Genomic DNA, 17,839 nt, shown 5'->3' on the forward strand with positions numbered 1-17,839 from the left:
AGTGGGGGAGGTGCAGAGAGAGAGGGAGACACAGGATCTGAAGCAGGCTCTAGGCTCTGAGCTGTCAGTACAGAGCCCAAAGCGGGGCTCAAACTCATGAACCGTGAGATCATGACCTGAGCCGAAGTCAGATGCTTAATTGAGCCACCCAGAAGCTCCTACATATTAAATTTTAAAAGGCCTATAAAAGATAGGCAATCAGATATGGAGAAAATACTTCCCCTTGATTTTCACGGGGGCTTCCTGGTTAGTCAAGGACAAAGGCTTCACTGGGTACTCGAATCTCTCATTCTTCTCTAACACTTGCTACTCCTAGTTTTACAAAAGAAAGAGGATAGATCTCAGGCTCACATCCTTTAGCAAGCAATAGGTTTTATCCAGATTTTACCCAGGTATTTTATCCAAATGTTTTTTTCCACTGACTTGTTTTTGTGGTAGCCTCTGATGTATGGCAAGCAATAAGGATTTTCTTTTTTAAAGTAGTGATACAAACGTTGCCTATTAAGTTATTTTAAATTTAGGGGCACCTGGGCGGCTTAGTCAGTTAAGCATCTGACTTTGGCTCAGGTCAGGATCTCATGGTTCATGAGTTCGGGCCTCACATCAGGCTCTGTTCTGACAGCTCAGAGCCTGGAGCTTGCTTCAGATTCTGTGTGTGTGTGTGTGTGTGTGTGTGTGTGTGTCTCTTTCTGCCCTTCCCCTGCTTGTACTCTGTCTCTCTCTGTCTCTCCCCAAAATGAATGAGCATTAAAAAAATTATTTTTAAGATATTTTAAATTAAAAAAACAAATCCGTTTAAAGGAAAATATGCACTCAATAATGGTATAAAATTGCGAAGGTGGTGGCTGGATATTGAAAAAACTATAAAGGCAATGTGAGAATGCGTGACATTTAGAAAATCCAGGTGTGGTGGAAAGGGTATTTGATCAGGAGCCTCAAGGTCTGGGTTCAGTCTCTCCCCACCCAACCTCCAAGCCCAACAAGGACCTTCCCACCATAGACGATGTGGGGAGCAGATAGGGTGGTTTTTAAAAGTCTCTCCTATAAAAGTCGCCACCGAAATATAGAGTGGAGTGTTCTTTTCTTACAAAGCATAAGCTTCTTTCTTCGCTTTCAAGACCTTCTACAGCTTTGGTTTGTAGCTGAAGTTGTGACCCAAAGACTGAGTGATCATTGAAGCTGCCATTTATGGAGTAGCTACTATGTGCCTTGTGTAAGGTATTTTATAAAATAGGTGTCTTCCCTATATACCATTTCATAACTAAATCCAGGATAGCACAGGATGTGGATTTTGTCCTGTCCACGTTTTGTGTGATAGCCTCTTTACTGATCTAGAAAGCCTACTTGGTATCTCTTGAACATGGGGTAAATTTCAGTTTGTCTTGTTTTTTGTTTCAGGGAACAGCGAGGGTTTCTTCAACATAAATGCCCTGCTAGGCATCATCACTCTGGCCCAGAAACTCGATCAGGCAAATCATGCCCGGTATAGCCTGACAGTCAAGGCAGAAGATCAAGGCTCCCCACAGTGGCATGACCTGGCTACAGTGATCATTAATGTTTACCCATCAGATAGCAGTGCCCCTATCTTTTCCAAAGCCGAGTACTTTGTCGAGATCCCTGAATCAATCCCTGTTGGTTCCCCAGTCCTCCTAGTGTCAGCTACAAGCTCCTCGGAAGTTACCTATGAGTTAAGAGAGGGAAACAAGGATGGTGTGTTCTCCATGAATTCATATTCTGGCCTCATTTCCACCCAGAAGAACCTGGACCATGAGAAAATTTCATCTTACCAGCTGAAAATACGAGGCATCAATATGGCAGGAGCATTTACTGATGTCATGGCTCTTGTGTACATCATTGACGAAAATGACAATGCTCCCATGTTCTTCAAGTCCGTGTTTGTGGGCCAAATTAGTGAAGCAGCTCCATTGTACAGCATGATCGTGGACGAAAACAACAACCCCCTTGTGATTCGTGCCTCTGACAGTGATGAAGAAGCTAATTCCTTATTGGTCTATGAAATTCTGGAGCCAGAGGCTTTGAAGTTTTTCAAAATTGATCCCAGCATGGGAACCCTGATCATCATATCAGAGATGGATTACGAGAGCATGCCCTGTTTCCAATTCAGCGTCTACGTCCATGACCAAGGAAACCCCATCTTATTTGCACCCAGGCCTGTCCAGGTCACCATCAATGTCAAAGATGTAAATGACTCCCCTCCCAGGTTCTCAGATCAGGTATATGAAGTAGCAGTAGTGAAGCCTATCCATCGGGGTATGGAGCTCCTAATCGTGCAGGCCAACGATGATGACTCGGAAGTCACTTACGGCATCAAAACTGGCAATGCTGACGAAGCTGTTGCCATCCATCCCATCACAGGCCGTATATCTGTGTTGAACCCTGCTTTCCTGGGAGTCTCTCGGGAGCTCACCATCAGGGCTTCTGATGGCCTATATCAAGATACTGCACTGGTAAAAATTTCTTTGGCACAGGCTCTTAACACAAGCTTGCAGTTTGATCAGGTCGTCTATAAGGCAACAGTGAAGGAGAATTTACAGGATAGAAAGGCACTGGTGATTCTTGGTGCCCAGGGCAATCATTTGAATGACACGCTTTCCTACTTCCTACTGAATGGCACAGATATGTTTCGGATGGTCAGGTCAGCAGGTGTGTTGCAGACAAGAGGTGTGGCATTTGACCGAGAACAGCAGGACACTTATGCGGTAGCGGTGGAATTGAGGGACAACAGGACCCCTCAGCGGGTGGCTCAGGCTCTGGTCAGGGTCTCTGTTGAGGATGTCAATGACAATCACCCTGAATTTAAGCATGCACCTTATTACACAGTTATCCAAGATGGCACAGAACCAGGGGATGTTCTCTGTCAGGTATCTGCCACTGATCAGGACTTGGGGGTAAATGGTGCTGTCACATATGCATTTGCAGAAGATTATGCATATTTTCGAATTGACCCCTATCTTGGGGACATATCACTGAAGAAACCCTTTGATTATCAAGCTTTAAATAAGTATCACCTCAAAGTCATTGCTCGGGATGGAGGCACCCCAACCCTCCAGACTGAGGAAGAGGTACTTGTCACCGTGAGAAATAAATCCAACCCGCTGTTTCAGACTCCTTACTACAAAGTGAGAGTGCCTGAAAATATCACACTCTATACCCCAATTCTCCACACCCAGGCCCGAAGTCCAGAGGGACTCCGACTCATCTACAACATCGTGGAGGAAGAGCCCTTGATGCTGTTCACCACTGACTTCAAGACTGGTGTTCTAACAGTAACAGGCCCTTTGGACTATGAGTCTAAGACCAAACACGTGTTCACAGTTAGAGCCACAGACACAGCTCTGGGGTCATTTTCTGAAGCCACAGTGGAAGTCCTGGTGGAGGACGTCAATGATAACCCTCCCACTTTCTCTCAGTTGGTCTACACGACTTCAGTATCGGAAGGCTTGCCTGCCCAGACCCCTGTGATCCAACTGTTGGCTTCTGACCAGGATTCAGGGCAGAACCGTGATGTCTCCTATCAGATTGTAGAGGATGGCTCAGATATTTCCAAATTCTTCCAGATCAATGGGAGCACAGGGGAGATGTCCACCGTTCAAGAGTTGGATTATGAAACTCAACAACACTTTCATGTGAAGGTCAGGGCCATGGATAGAGGAGATCCCCCACTCACTGGTGAAACCCTTGTGGTGGTTAATGTATCGGACATCAATGATAACCCCCCAGAGTTCAGGCAACCTCAGTACGAAGCCAATGTCAGTGAGCTGGCAACATGTGGACACCTGGTTCTTAAAGTGCAAGCTCTTGACCCTGACAGCAGGGATACCTCCCGCCTGGAGTACCTGATTCTTTCTGGCAATCAGGACAGGCACTTCTCCATCAACAGCTCATCAGGAATAATTTCTATGTTCAACCTTTGCAAAAAGCACCTGGACTCTTCTTACAATTTGAGGGTAGGTGCTTCTGATGGGGTCTTCCGAGCAACTGTGCCTGTGTATATCAACACTACAAATGCCAACAAGTACAGCCCAGAGTTCCAGCAGCATGTTTATGAGGCAGAATTGGCAGAAAATGCAAAGGTGGGAACCAAGGTGATTGAGTTGCTAGCCATAGACAAAGATAGTGGTCCCTACGGCACTGTAGATTATACCATCATCAATAAACTAGCAGGTGAGAAGTTCTCCATAAACCCCAATGGCCAGATCACCACTCTGCAGAAACTGGATCGGGAAAATTCAACAGAAAGAGTTATTGCCATTAAAGTCATGGCTCAGGATGGAGGAGGAAGAGTGGCCTTCTGCACCGTGAAGATCATCCTCACGGATGAAAATGACAACCCTCCACAATTTAAAGCATCTGAGTACACAGTGTCCATTCAATCCAATGTCAGTAAAGACTCCCCAGTTATCCAGGTGTTGGCCTATGATGCAGATGAAGGTCGGAATGCAGATGTCACCTACTCAGTGGACTCAGTGGAGGACTTGGATGAAGAGGTCATTGAAGTCAACCCAACTACTGGTGTTGTCAAGGTGAAAGAGAGCCTGGTGGGATTGGAAAACCGAGCCTTTGACTTAAAAATCAAAGCCCAGGACGGGGGGCCTCCTCACTGGAACTCTCTGGTGCTGTTACGACTTCAGGTGGTTCCTAATGAAGTATCCTTGCCCAAGTTTTCTGAACCTTTGTATACTTTCTCTGCATCTGAAGATCTTCCAGAAGGGTCTGAAATTGGTTCTGTTAAAGCAGTGGCAGCTCAAGATCCAGTCATCTATAGTCTAGTGCAGGGCACCACACCAGAGAGCAACAAGGATGGTGTCTTCTCCTTGGACCGAAACACAGGAGTTCTAAAGGTGAGAAAGGCCATGGACTATGAGTCCACCAAATGGTACCAGATTGATTTGATGGCACATTGTCCCCATAATGACACTCCCTTGGTCTCCTTGGTCTCTGTCAATATCCAAGTGAAGGATGTCAATGACAATAGGCCTATCTTTGAGGCCGATCCCTATAAGGCTGTCCTCACTGAGAATATGCCAGTGGGGACCTCAGTCATTCAGGTGACTGCCAATGACCAGGACACTGGGAATGATGGCCAGGTGAGCTACAGGCTGCCAGTGGATCCCGGTAGCAATATCCATGAGCTCTTTGCCATTGACAGTGAGACTGGCTGGATCACCACACTCCAGGAGCTTGACTGTGAGACACGCCAGACCTACCGCTTTTATGTGGTGGCCCATGACCATGGAAGGACCATCCAGCTCTCCTCTCAGGTCCTGGTTGAAGTCTCCATTACAGATGAGAATGACAATGCTCCCCGATTTGCTTCTGAAGACTATAGAGGATCTGTGGTTGAGAACAGTGAACCTGGTGAACTCGTGGCCACTCTTAAAACCTTGGATGCTGATGTCTCTGAGCAGAACAGACAGGTCACCTGCTACATTACAGGTAAGAATACTTGTCTTGGAATGGCGGCACTGGGGTACATTGAAAAAAGTCTAGTAAGAGGTGCCCTAAGACACGGTTTAAGTCCTGGCTCTGTGGCTTATTAGATTCCATTTATAGACTTGGCATGCCTATTCTCATTCACTTCACAAGGATTCTGGTAAGATCTAACTTGAGAAAGCTCAGACAGCCCCCTGTAAATTGGAAAGTGTTTTGCAGAGAAGATCTCTTATTACTTTAGGTAAAGTAGAAAGAATAGAAGGGAGATACTTGTAACTGTTCTCGGCTTCTAGAGGATGGAGAAGCCATCAGTAGTCTTATGATCCCTGACAACTCTGTCAGATGACTGTCCTTGTGGAGTGTATTCTGCCTAGAGCAAGTTGTGGATACCAGAAAGACTCCTTAAGTCAATCATAGGACCTAAGTGTTGGAGTGAAAACACTCATAGATATGATTCCAGCTCAGTCCCCTCATTTCACACACAGGAAAACCAAAGCCCAGATAGGGGCAGAAACTCAACCAAGGTTGCACTCCAGGCCTGAGTCAGATCTGGCATTAAAACCACACTCTACGAGCTGCTTTCCCTAGCAATAGATACCTATTGCAGACTTAAATTACCCCAATCCCTGTCCAGTGACTGAACCAGCTAGCCAGTGGCCATAAAGGAGCTTTTGTTTTTAATTTTTTAATGTTTATTTATTTTTTAGAGAAAGAGAGAGACAGAGCTGAGTGGGGGAGGGGAAGAGAGAGAGGAGACACAGAATCCGAAGCAGGCTCCAGGCTCTGAGCTGTCAGCACAGAGCTGACACGGGGTTCAAACTCACGGATTGTGAGATCATGACCTGAGCTGAAGTCAGATGCTTAACCGACTAAGCCACCCAGGTGCCCCAAAATGGCGTTTCTTTATTTCTTGTATAGAATTGAAATTTACTTCCCTTTAACTTCCCCACAATGCCTTCCAAAGCACAAAAAATAGGAAATTTGCCCCTCAGCCACATATTTTAGAGTGGTGCTTCTCACGGTGATAATTCCATTTCATAGGAGGCCTTTGAAGCCAGAACCAAATAACTGACTCAATAGAAATATGGGTCCCTTATTCAGGGAGGAAAATTTTGTCTTTCCCAGAAATCCTGGAAAAAGTGTCACATGGGCAGCCACCTATGGCACAAAGCCTGGTTTATTCCTTTTCCTCAGCTCCTGGAAGCTCTGTTCCATCTTTTTAGAGGGAGACCCCCTGGGCCAGTTTGGCATCAGCCAAGTTGGAGATGAGTGGAGGATTTTCTCAAGGAAGACCCTGGACCGTGAGCACACGGCCAAGTACTTGCTCAGAATCACAGCTTCCGACGGCAAGTTCCAGGCTTCGGTCCTCGTGGAGATCTTTGTTCTGGACATCAATGATAACAGCCCGCAGTGCTCACAGGTAAGGGCCGGGTAAGGGTGAGGTGACAGTGGAGGCAGAAGAGGAAGGAGAAGGACTCGGGACTATCTCTGAGGCTGGCATCACTGACCAGCTCTTGCTTCTCCCCAGCTGGCCTCAGACTAGTGCCCTAGGCAGGGTTCATTCTAGGCAATTCCCTCCCTCGACTCCTGCCATAGGGATGTCACCAAGTTCTTTAGAACCCCTGGTCCATACCTTTCCCCCTATACTCCCTACAAAGGTCTACTTCCCTGCAAAATACATCCAGAAGTAAAGTAACTTCTTTATTCTCCAAGCACAATCTGCTGTGCCCAGGGGAGAAACCCCTCTTCCACTCAGCTTGTTAGCTTGGCTCATTACATCCAAAGGGACCTGCCCCCAGAGACACCCCGCACTGCTTTCATGCCCATATATACATATCCCCACACCTACGTGGATAACACAGACCATAGATGCCCTCCTCGAGGTTGTAAGTATACACAAACATGCAGGCAGGGCAGTTGCATTTTGGCTGAGGACTTCACTTAATTCAACCCTAAATTACTCTTGAAAACAAACGTTGAATCGTGGTGGTGGTGGTGGTGGTGTGTGTGTGTGTGCACGTGTGTGTATGTTGGGAAGAGAACTGTGTTCTTAGAGGACCTAAGCGAGTAATCATTGCCACGTAGCTTTGTGTTGAAACATATTTTTTACATTTCTTTATTTTTGGGAGACAGAAAGAGACAAAGCACAAGAGGGGGAGGGGCAGAGAGAGAGAGGGAGACACAGAATCCGAAGCAGGCTCCAGGCTCCGGGCTGTCAGCACAGAGCCCGACGCAGGGCTCGAACCCACGGACTGGGAGATCATGACCTGAGCTGGAGTCGGACGCTCAACCGACTGAGCCACCCAAGTGCCCCTAAACATATTTTTTAAAATACAGCAAATGATTCTTAACTTTGGTGATTTGCATTGCCTCAAAGTTTTCAGATAGAACATTTTACTGTTATAACATTTCAAGTTACAGTAATTCAAATTTACATAAAATCCAGCCATTCAGTATATATACATAAATACAAACTTACACATACTCATTCATGTACACACACACAAAGGATTGTCTACAACTCTACATATACATGCAAATACCCATACATATACGCACACAGATACATAAGCATATACCTGCATACACACAACATTCATCCATCTGTATACCCATCCAGACATGGAAATACACATATATAACTCACACAAACATACTTACATGTGCATTGCATATATATATGCACTTCACTTATTTGCACACATTGATGCAACGCATACCTTATAACACAAAAAAATACATATATCCCATCACCTTTTCTTCCTCTGTCTTCTACACACCGACTACAGAAAATCGTAGTAGAAAAAGAGAACCTATATTATCAGGTGCATGGAAAATGCCTTCGTGGGATCCAAGATGACCACTTTTTGGGTCTCAGAAGGGCAGCCTTTCTTGGGGAGGATGGTGGCCATACTTTCTTCCTCTTTCCCCTTAACTATCCTTGCAACCAGCCTGCATCCTCCCCATGCTGGGAGAGGCCAGGACCAAGCTCGCCCTGGCCTTCCCAGAGGTGGTCAACTGCATCACTAGAGTCAGAGAAAAGAGGTCTGGGTGGCCATCTCTATACAGCCCACCCAGGCCCAAAGCCTCCACCCAGAGCAGGGTCTCACGCTCACCCACACCCTGCAGTGGGGGAAACCAGTTTGCTTGGAACCTGTGCCCAGAGCCAGCAGGTAGAGGAACATTGGGCTCCTGGGGAGCTCCAGCCTCTCCCCTGTGCCATATCCCCTGCTATGAAGGTACCTGCAGTGAAGGGAGGATGGGGGCAGGCCCTGGGGGCTCTCAGGGTCCAGACCTGACTCAAACAGCCAAGGGTCTGTCTTGGGGTGTAGGCAGGTGAGCCTGACAGCATGGCCTCACCACAGAGACCAGGATGCCTGGCCTGGAGGGAGTGGCTTGACCTGACACCTTCCAGAACGCCTCACATCAGGCTCATCTCACCAACCTCCTCCAGAAGCCTCAAAGGACCCGTGTGGAGTAGGTGGAAGCAGGTCCTTCTAGCTCTGAGTGTGGGCTTTTGATGGTGGATCTTCTCTCTCACTCCCCATTCATTCTCTTTCTTTTCCGACTAGTCCTCTTGCCATCGTGCTCCTTGTTTGCAATCTCCGTTTTCCTTGCAGTTTCACCTTATTCTGTTTTAACCACGCCCTGCTTCCCTCTCTTCCCCTCTCCCCATCTTGCTCTCTGACCTCTCTCTCTCTGCTTCTCTCTCCCTCTCTGTCATTCTGCCTCTCTCTCAGTCAGGTGTATCTCCCACAATCTTCCTCTTTGTGTTCCGTCTCCAGCTTCTCTATACTGGCAAAGTCAGTGAAGATATATCTCCAGGACACTTCATTTTGAAAGTCTCTGCAACAGACTTGGACTCCGAAACCAACGCTCAGATCACATATTCTCTGCATGGTCCTGGAGCAGATGAATTTAAGCTGGATCCTCATACAGGTGGGTTTCCTGAGCTGTGGGATCCAGCCAAGAACTTACTTAGTGAATACCAGTGACAAGTGCCATGCTAGGCTCCTTGGAGAAGAAGCGAGAATTCACTTGTCTATCCATCCATTCACTCAGCAAACATATTGGTACTATGTGCCAAGTATTGCACTAGATGGCGGGACATAATCAATAGACGGACGGGCTCTGGGTCTTATGGGAAAAGCAGTGATCAGATCAGTGGTTTGAATGTGCTGAGTTAAGAAAAGACGCAAGATGCTAAGGGAAGGTTTGACAGGAACAGGGAGAGAGCCCTGGGGGCAGAGTTAAGGGGGTCGTAGGGATGGACACTCAAGGAGAATTTATACAAGGACCTTGTTTTAGGAGAGAGCACATTCATCTGAGGTCCTGATGCAAGGCCAGAAACTAGTGCACAGAGGGGAGGAGATAGGCCAAGGGTAGGGGTGGGGGGGGGCACAAACTCCACCTTTAGAGCCATCAGAGGATTTAGGCAGGTGAGCTTCATGGTCAAGGACATGATCTCAAGACGTGTATGTTGCAGACCTCAAAATATTATTGTAGAAAATCCCAAGAGAGAAAGTCTATAGAAGTCTAGCCCAGGTCAGGCACGTAGTACGAGTTCAGTGGATGCAGTTGACATTGTCATTATTATTAGAGGACAAAGCCCAGAGCTGGAAGCAGAGAGCCCTGCAGGGTAGACCACCAATGCCTGGGAGAGGATGGGCTGTGAGAGTCTGATGGAGAAGACAGGATGGGGTCTGCTTCCTTTGGAAAAACAGCCGCACAGTGGGATCCCCATCCAGCTGCGATGGGGGAAGGTGTGGGCATGGGCAGCACAGAAGGCCCAGGCCACAGACGGCCAGCTGCTGACACTTGGCTTGGAACCAAGAGCTCAGAGGATGGCTTGGAGATTCCTGAGCAGGGAGGTGGCAGGTGAGAGTGGTGTCCCAGGAAGCTGTCTGGATAAATAGGAGACAACCGTGTCCTTTCTCATTCCAGCATGGGCGTGCTGAGTCACCCCAGGCAGGTTACCTAATCTCTCTCTGGGGCTGTTTGTTCAGCTGCAGGATGATTGGTGGGGTCTTAAAAAAACGGGGTGGTTTTTCTAAATATGGAAATAATACATGCTCATTGTACAAAAATCCAAACACCGTGGGCGTGTATTATGCAGAAACTGGAAAGTCTGTATAATAATCAGCCCCTCCCCAAAGAGAAGCACTCTAGAATACTATTTTGTGACTTGCTTTTTTTCACATAGCAACATCTTGAAGGTATTAGCAAGGCATTGCATAAAACTCTATCATAATTCCTTTTGGGTCACACAGTATTTTACTGTATGGCTAATTCGTAATATATCTAACCAGTCCCTTTTTGAAAGACATACAGGATATTTTCAGTATGTTGCTATTATAAACAGTGCTACAGAGAATATCTTTATACATACATTTTCATCCTTGGGTTGATTATTCCATAGGATATATTCTTAGATGTGAAATCGTGGGCCAAAGGATACATTTTTTTTTAATGTTTATTTTATTTTTGAGAGACAGAAACAGCACGAGCAGGGAAAGGGGCAGAGAGAGGGGGAGACACAGAATCTGAAGCAGGCTCCAGGCTCTGAGCTGTCAGCACCGAGGGGGCTTGAACTCACCATCTGTGAGATCTGTGAGATCATGACCTGAGCCGAAGTCAGACGCTTTACTGGCTGAGCCACCCAGGCGCGCCAAAGGATAAACACATTTTATGTGTTGTTAGAAATTGTCTAGTCGCCTTTTAAAAACGTTGTGCCTCTTTGTAGCTCATTGGTGAGAATCTGAAATTGGTGATGTGTTTGGGAGAATTAGGGAAGCAGGCAGGTGTGGGGCTGAGCTTCTTTCCTAACTGTATATACTCCCTTTTCTCTGACCCCTTTTTTGTCACAGAGTGACAAAACTCTATGTCCCTGTGGTTGCCTTGCGTAGATACCTAGAAGGCAGGTGCTGGAGGCAATTTCCCCCAGAGAAAGCTCACTGGCTGTCGTTTCTCTGGCCAGGGGAGCTGACCACCCTTACAGCCCTAGACCGAGAGAAGAAGGATACTTACAGCCTTGTTGCCAAGGCGACGGACGGAGGCGGCCAGTCGTGCCAGGCAGATGTGACCCTCTACGTGGAGGATGTGAATGACAATGCTCCCCGTTTCTTCCCCAGCCACTGTGCTGTGGCTGTCTTCGACAACACCACGGTGAAGACCCCCGTGGCTGTGGTATTGGCCCGGGATCCCGACCAAGGTGAGGAGGAGAATGATTGGAGGCCCTTTGCTCATGGGGTCACCTGGGATGGGATGAGGGTTTGGCTCTCTGTGTGTTGCTCTGGGGCTTAGCAAGGACTCTGCCTCCTTGCTGAGTCTGCAAACACAAGAGGAAAATGTCCACAACACCGCAAACCTAAGTGCTATGTGACAAAAGATTTGGGCAATGTTTTGAGGCCAGTACAGGGCATTTCGGCTTCATTGTTTGTCACTGGCACTTAGACCTGAGCCCTTTCAATGCTGCCATTTAACCTCAAGGACACTTTAAATACAAACATCTAATCTGAAATACACAAATCGGAATTATTCAACTCCAATGAATTTGCCACAAGAAAGGAATTTGGGGCATGAACTCTATTAAGCCTATTAAATTATTTGATCAATTTTCTATATGATAAAGTGAAATCATTTTCAATATTTTACATCTTAACTTTAATGACATTATTTGCATTAGGGTTAATTCTTTTTTTTTTTTTAATTTACAAGGCAAGTTTGATTCATGCATGAGTATTTGTTCCATATTGTACCAATTATAACTTCTGCTATCATGAAGTAGTGTGTGTGCATGTCTGTGTATGTATATATGTATACACACACACACACACATACATATATATGTATACACACAGTGCATATACCCAATTTTCTTAAGTTTTAGACAGGCATTGAAGGAGATGGAAGATTTTAAGGGGATCTAGGAGTTCAAGAGAAGGCAAATAGAGCAAAGTCATCTAATGGCTACCAGGCCCTACATAGTGCTCAATTACCTAGTACTTGGACACGTCCTGGGACAGGAAGCTCCCTACTTCCTAGGCAACTACTCGCCTGCCTTTCAAGGTACCTCCCTACTTCCTAGCAGCTACCTACTGACCTTCCATGGTGCCTCAGATAATTATCAAGTGCTACCTATTTTGAGTTGACACCTGTCATTCCTGGTCCTGCCCTCTGTAGCCACACAGATCTCCTAGACCCTCGCCCATGACAGCCTTTCTGAGGCCGGGAGGTGGCGATTACCTGCTCCAGCCCCAAGCTTTCCTTCCTGGGTGAAGGAGACCTAGTTCCTTCAATTACATGCTTCCGATCATGCCTTCTTTCGAGGACACATCCCGTGGCGTTATACCAGTTTACCATTAACCCTTCAAAACTGTTATTATTCTAATCCAAATATTCCACCCAGATATTCCAAATGTGGCCTGACCAGAAGCTCCCTCTCTCTAGAAAAATGTATATATGGGGGAGTTCCATGGCACGCACATTTAATTTATGTAAATCCAACTATTCTAATAGGCAGTTTCTGCCGTCATTCGACCGAAAGGGTGTGTGTCCCCAAATGTGTGTGAGATGTGAGACCCTCAGGCTCAGGGATGCACTCCTCCCATTGGGTGAGGATCTTGTAGATAAGCCTTCGCTCTTCTTCCTGCATGTCAGCCCCTACACAAGCCAACTGCTTCAGCTCGTACACAACCAAAGAAAATAACAGAATATGAGCCAAAGCTGGAGAAACATTGTGTGTTTTGATTTACTAAGAACTTTCCATACCCATGGAGATGTGTGTCTCCTTAGTGTTTTATTTTGGCATAATTATAGACACCTAGGAAGCTGCAAAAATAGTACTGGGAGGTCCCTGCACGGTTCCCCCAACTTTCCCCAGTGGTGGCATTTTGGCTGTAGCAGGAAATTGGGGCTGGGACATTACTGGTAACTGGATTTTACTCCTTATTCAGATTTTACCAGTTTCTATATGCACTCATTTGAATGTGTGCATGTGAGCACATGTTTTTGTGTGTATGGTTCTATTCCATATTATTCCACATAGAGTTTCATGTAACCACCACCATAACCAAGATACAGAATTGTTCTATCACAACCGAGCAACTCAACATAGATGGTTTTGACCTTGTACAATTTTCATTTTATGAGCTGATGTTAGACTCTAACCCCACATAAACATTTTCAGATAATTTTATGGGTTTGCAGATGTCCTACCCTCCAGAACCTTTCTATGAGGACTTGAAGCCCCTGGTGAAGAATCCCCTACAGAGAGGTTCTCACTCTTTTTTTTTTTTTTTAATTTTTTAAAATGTTTCTATTTATTTTTGAGAGAGAGACAGAGACAGAGACAGAGAGACAGAGCATGAGTGGGGGAGGGACAGAGAGAATGAGGGAGACACAGAATCGAAAGCAGGCCCCAGGCTCTGAGCTGTCAGCACACAGCTCCGATCAGGGCTCGAATTCGTGAACCACGAGATCATGACCCGAGCTGAAGTCAGACGTCTGCTTAACCAACTGAGCCACCCAGGTGCCCCAATAGAGAGGTTCTCACTGTTAACACAGCCTGAGCATGTTAGCCCTTATGGGGACCCTCCTCCCCAGGCCCTCCTGTGGCTAGAAATTTCACTGCAAGCAGGGCCAGAAGGAACCATGCCCTTGGTCTCCCCAACAGGTGCCAATGCCCAAGTGGTTTACTCTCTGACGGACTCTGCCGAAGGCCATTTTTCCATTGAGGCCACCACGGGTGTGATTCGGCTGGAGAAGCCGCTACGGGTCAAGCCACAGGAAGCACTGGAGCTCACCGTCCGTGCCTCTGACCTGGGCTCCCCGATACCGCTGTCCACACTGGGCACGGTCACCGTGTCAGTGGTAGGCCTCGATGATTACCTGCCTGTGTTCCTGAGCACTGAGCACAGCGTGCAGGTGCCCGAGGACGCCCAGCTTGGCACGGAGGTGCTGCAGCTGGCCACCCTCACTCGCCCCGGCGCCGAGAAGACCGGCTACCGTGTGGTCAGTGGGAACGAACAGGGGAGGTTCCGCCTGGATTCCCACACAGGTGAGCCAGCACCTGAGGCAACCTCATCCCCTACGTGCACTTACACACACAGGGTCTTGGGGAGCACTGGCTTCACATATGGGGGGTGCCCCCTGCAGACCCTCCCAGGGCAGAACTCCTTTGGCTCTGTGCATCTCTCCAGGTCCCATGTTCCTTCCTTTACCCTGGGGCCAGCCTATCTGGGGACCCCCTTTATTCCTCCGCATCCCTACCCAGGACCCTTGGCGACCCAGTCTTCTCTCACAGTTTGTAGCTTCATGCTCCCAGCTCCGGGCCACCTTCTGGAGGCTGAGGCCACTCTCTGTCCTCGGCTGCAGAGGCATGAAGCACTTGCTGGAATCTGGGGCATAAGCAGCCCAGGGCAGGGCCACCTGCTTCCCACCTCTAGCCCTCCCCAAATATCCCAGCACTACCCCCTCTCCCCTTATTCTTATGAAGAGAGAACTGGGGAATAGTCTCTTCTTTCCTCCTGGCCACAGAAAAGTCTAAGTCAGATGCACAGAACCTCGTGGAGGGGCCTCAGAGGCTGCCCAGGTCAGATCCCTTTCCACAGCACCCCCGCAATGATACTCTCTACCTCCTAAAGCAGCTGCCTTGTCGTTGAGCAGTATTTTTTAATGGCTGTACTACATAAAAAAATAGAACAGCGTAATGAACCCCATGTTCCCATCACCTAGCTTCAGTAATTGTCAACATAGGCCAGTCTGATTTCATCTTTACCCTTCACCACCACCCCCATGCACACATATTGCATTTGGTTAGTTATTTTAATCTCTTACATTTTCCTCTCCTTTATTTGCCGTGTGGTCTAACTAATGAAATGTGGGTCAGTGTCAGGCAGAACTTTTCTATTTTGGATTGACTAGTAGCTGTATCTTTATGATGTCATACATCTCTCTAGCCCTCATATTCCTTATAAATCACATTTGAATGAAAGACCTTGATCAGGTTCAAGCTCAATTTTGTGGCAACAGTGCTTCAGAGATGAGGCTGTGCTGTACTTTGTACTATGGTGGGAGGCATATGATAACTGATGGGTTTTTTCTGAGGTTAAGACTGACAATGAGCTTGCATGTTGTGAACCTGACCCATCCATTATAGATGGATCCTTCTAATGGTTTTAGCAAACGCTGATGATTATTTCCTAGATACATGATTTCATTATGTAGAAAAGGGGCAGCCTTCTAATCTTATCATTCCTCATTCATTTACTAACTAGAATTCTTTATAAAGAAGATTTTTCTACCATTAAATATTTGGTTATCCAGGAACAGCCGGATACATCCTTCTTCTTTTCCAACTGTCAGAGAAATAAATCTACATCCTAGCAGTTCGTTGAGCAACTTGGAGTATTATAAAAGTCTTTGAAAACTAAGTTCTGTCATTTATTAGCCGGGCGAACTTGGGCAGCTCATTTACCTTGAGGGCATCAGTTGGCTCACCTAGAAAATGGGAACGACAAGTTCTTCCTGCTCTACAGAGTTATTACAGATCTACATGAGAGAGATTCAGTATTACAGATTTAAGTGAAATTTCAGTGAAGTATTACCAAAATAAATGAGGGAAACAGTGCTGTTGAGAATGACAGTAAGGGAAGTGAGAGGAGATGAAAGGGAAGAGGAAAGGAGGGTAATGGGGAAATAGAAAACAAAGATGGTGATGTAAAAGAGGAAGGAAGAGATGATGGACGACAGGAAGGAGGAGATCTGTTTCTCCCAACCCTGTTGAGCTGCCTCTCGTGGGGTTCAGCTCAAGACCCCTCAGCCCTCTGCCTTTGTGGTCCCAAATGCTTCATTGCTCTCATTATCTCTTGTTTCTTCAGGGATCCTGTATGTCAACAGGAGCCTGGACTTTGAGACAAGCCCCAAGTTCTTCCTATCCATAGAGTGCAGCCGGAAAGGCTCTTCCTCCCTCAGTGACATGACTACAATCGTGGTCAACATCACTGATGTCAACGAACACCGGCCCAGATTCCCCCAGGATCTGTACACCACAAGGGTCTTGGAGAACGCTGCCGTGGGTGATGTCGTGCTCACAGTAAGGATCTGCAACTTTGCCCTTTGGGAGGCATGGACTTGGGTGGGTTCTTATCTCCTCCTCCCCCAGATGTCTATGAGCATGGGTTAGTTAATCAGTTTGTATACTATAGACTTGATTCTGACTTGCAGCCACTTGGCCAAACTGTTTCTCGTGACAGAGGGTCTCAGGGCCATGTTTGATAAGGTCTAGATCATGTATTGATAGAGCAGGGCATGGGAGAGGCCTTAGAGGGGGTCTCTGTCCAGAGGCACCAAGGCCTGGGAAGGACCTGGTCACAGTGTGTGATGTGGAGACTCAGTGTGGGGGGAGGGGCACCAAATAACACTTCTTTGCATTCAAACATGTAATTGCTCCCTACTATATAGAGTGAAAACAAACTGTATGTCCATATTCAAAGTTGACCATGACCTTTCCTTATTCTGCCTTCTGGTCTTATCTCCTTCTACTCTCTGACATGTATCCTATGCTCCAACCACGGAAGAAGATGTGCCTTTCCCCAAACAGCCTCTGCACTTTCATACATTCTGGGCTCATGTCTGGAATGCTGGCTCCACTCCCAGAAACCCTTCTTATCCTTCTGGGACTCATGAATGCTTTGCTAATCTCCCCAGGTAGAATTTACCACTGTGTTCTCTGTGCTCTCATAAAGCTGATCACACTCTTCCTCGAATCAGAATGACCCATAACATTAGACATTAAACTTCCCGGTGGGCATATTCATTTTGGCATGCCCCTCACCTCCTAGTTCCGGACCTAGCATCCTGTCGGTACGAGTGAATGAGTACATGAATGAACCATGGCATGCTGAAATCTATACTACGATATAAAATGAAGAGATTCCTTTGGTAGGGATGACTGTGGCCCATGGGACTGCCACTCCGATGGCAATCATTGGAGGGGACACTCATCTGTTCCCTTTACACTCCCAGGGGCCAATATTCCCTCAGGTCCCTCTTGACCTCCATTCACAACTACCCTCCCACTGCTGCAGGTGTCAGCCACTGATGAAGACGGACCTGTAAATAGTGCCATCACGTACAGCCTGGTAGGAGGGAACCAGCTCGGGCACTTCACCATCCACCCCAAGAAGGGGGAGCTGCAGGTGGCCAAGGCCCTGGATTGGGAACAGGTGAGTCATGTGGGAGGGGCCCGACGCGAGCTCATCAGAGCAGAGGTATGGTCCCAGTGCAGGTCCAGAGAACTGTGGTCAGCACCCCATGCTGACTTCTCCAGACCTGCCCTCACTTGTTTTCTCTGTGTGGTCTCTGTGGCCTATGAGGCCAGAGG

At 47.1% G+C, this 17,839-nt stretch overlaps 1 protein-coding gene across 1 annotated transcript in view; it reads left to right on the forward strand.

Moving 5' to 3' along the window:
- FAT2 (FAT atypical cadherin 2) overlaps positions 1 to 17,839 on the forward strand; it is a 61,294-nt gene that overhangs the window by 20,567 nt on the left and 22,888 nt on the right. Inside the window, exons 9-15 of the mRNA XM_030328923.1 lie at positions 1,399 to 5,457; positions 6,678 to 6,874; positions 9,240 to 9,393; positions 11,432 to 11,665; positions 14,129 to 14,512; positions 16,335 to 16,549; positions 17,544 to 17,681. Of these exons, the coding sequence (XP_030184783.1) occupies positions 1,399 to 5,457; positions 6,678 to 6,874; positions 9,240 to 9,393; positions 11,432 to 11,665; positions 14,129 to 14,512; positions 16,335 to 16,549; positions 17,544 to 17,681 (5,381 nt within the window). The remainder of the gene's footprint in view (positions 1 to 1,398; positions 5,458 to 6,677; positions 6,875 to 9,239; positions 9,394 to 11,431; positions 11,666 to 14,128; positions 14,513 to 16,334; positions 16,550 to 17,543; positions 17,682 to 17,839) is intronic.

The sequence above is a fragment of the Lynx canadensis genome, chromosome A1 (assembly GCF_007474595.2).
Source record: "Lynx canadensis isolate LIC74 chromosome A1, mLynCan4.pri.v2, whole genome shotgun sequence".
In the NCBI taxonomy this organism is placed as follows: domain Eukaryota; kingdom Metazoa; phylum Chordata; class Mammalia; order Carnivora; family Felidae; genus Lynx; species Lynx canadensis.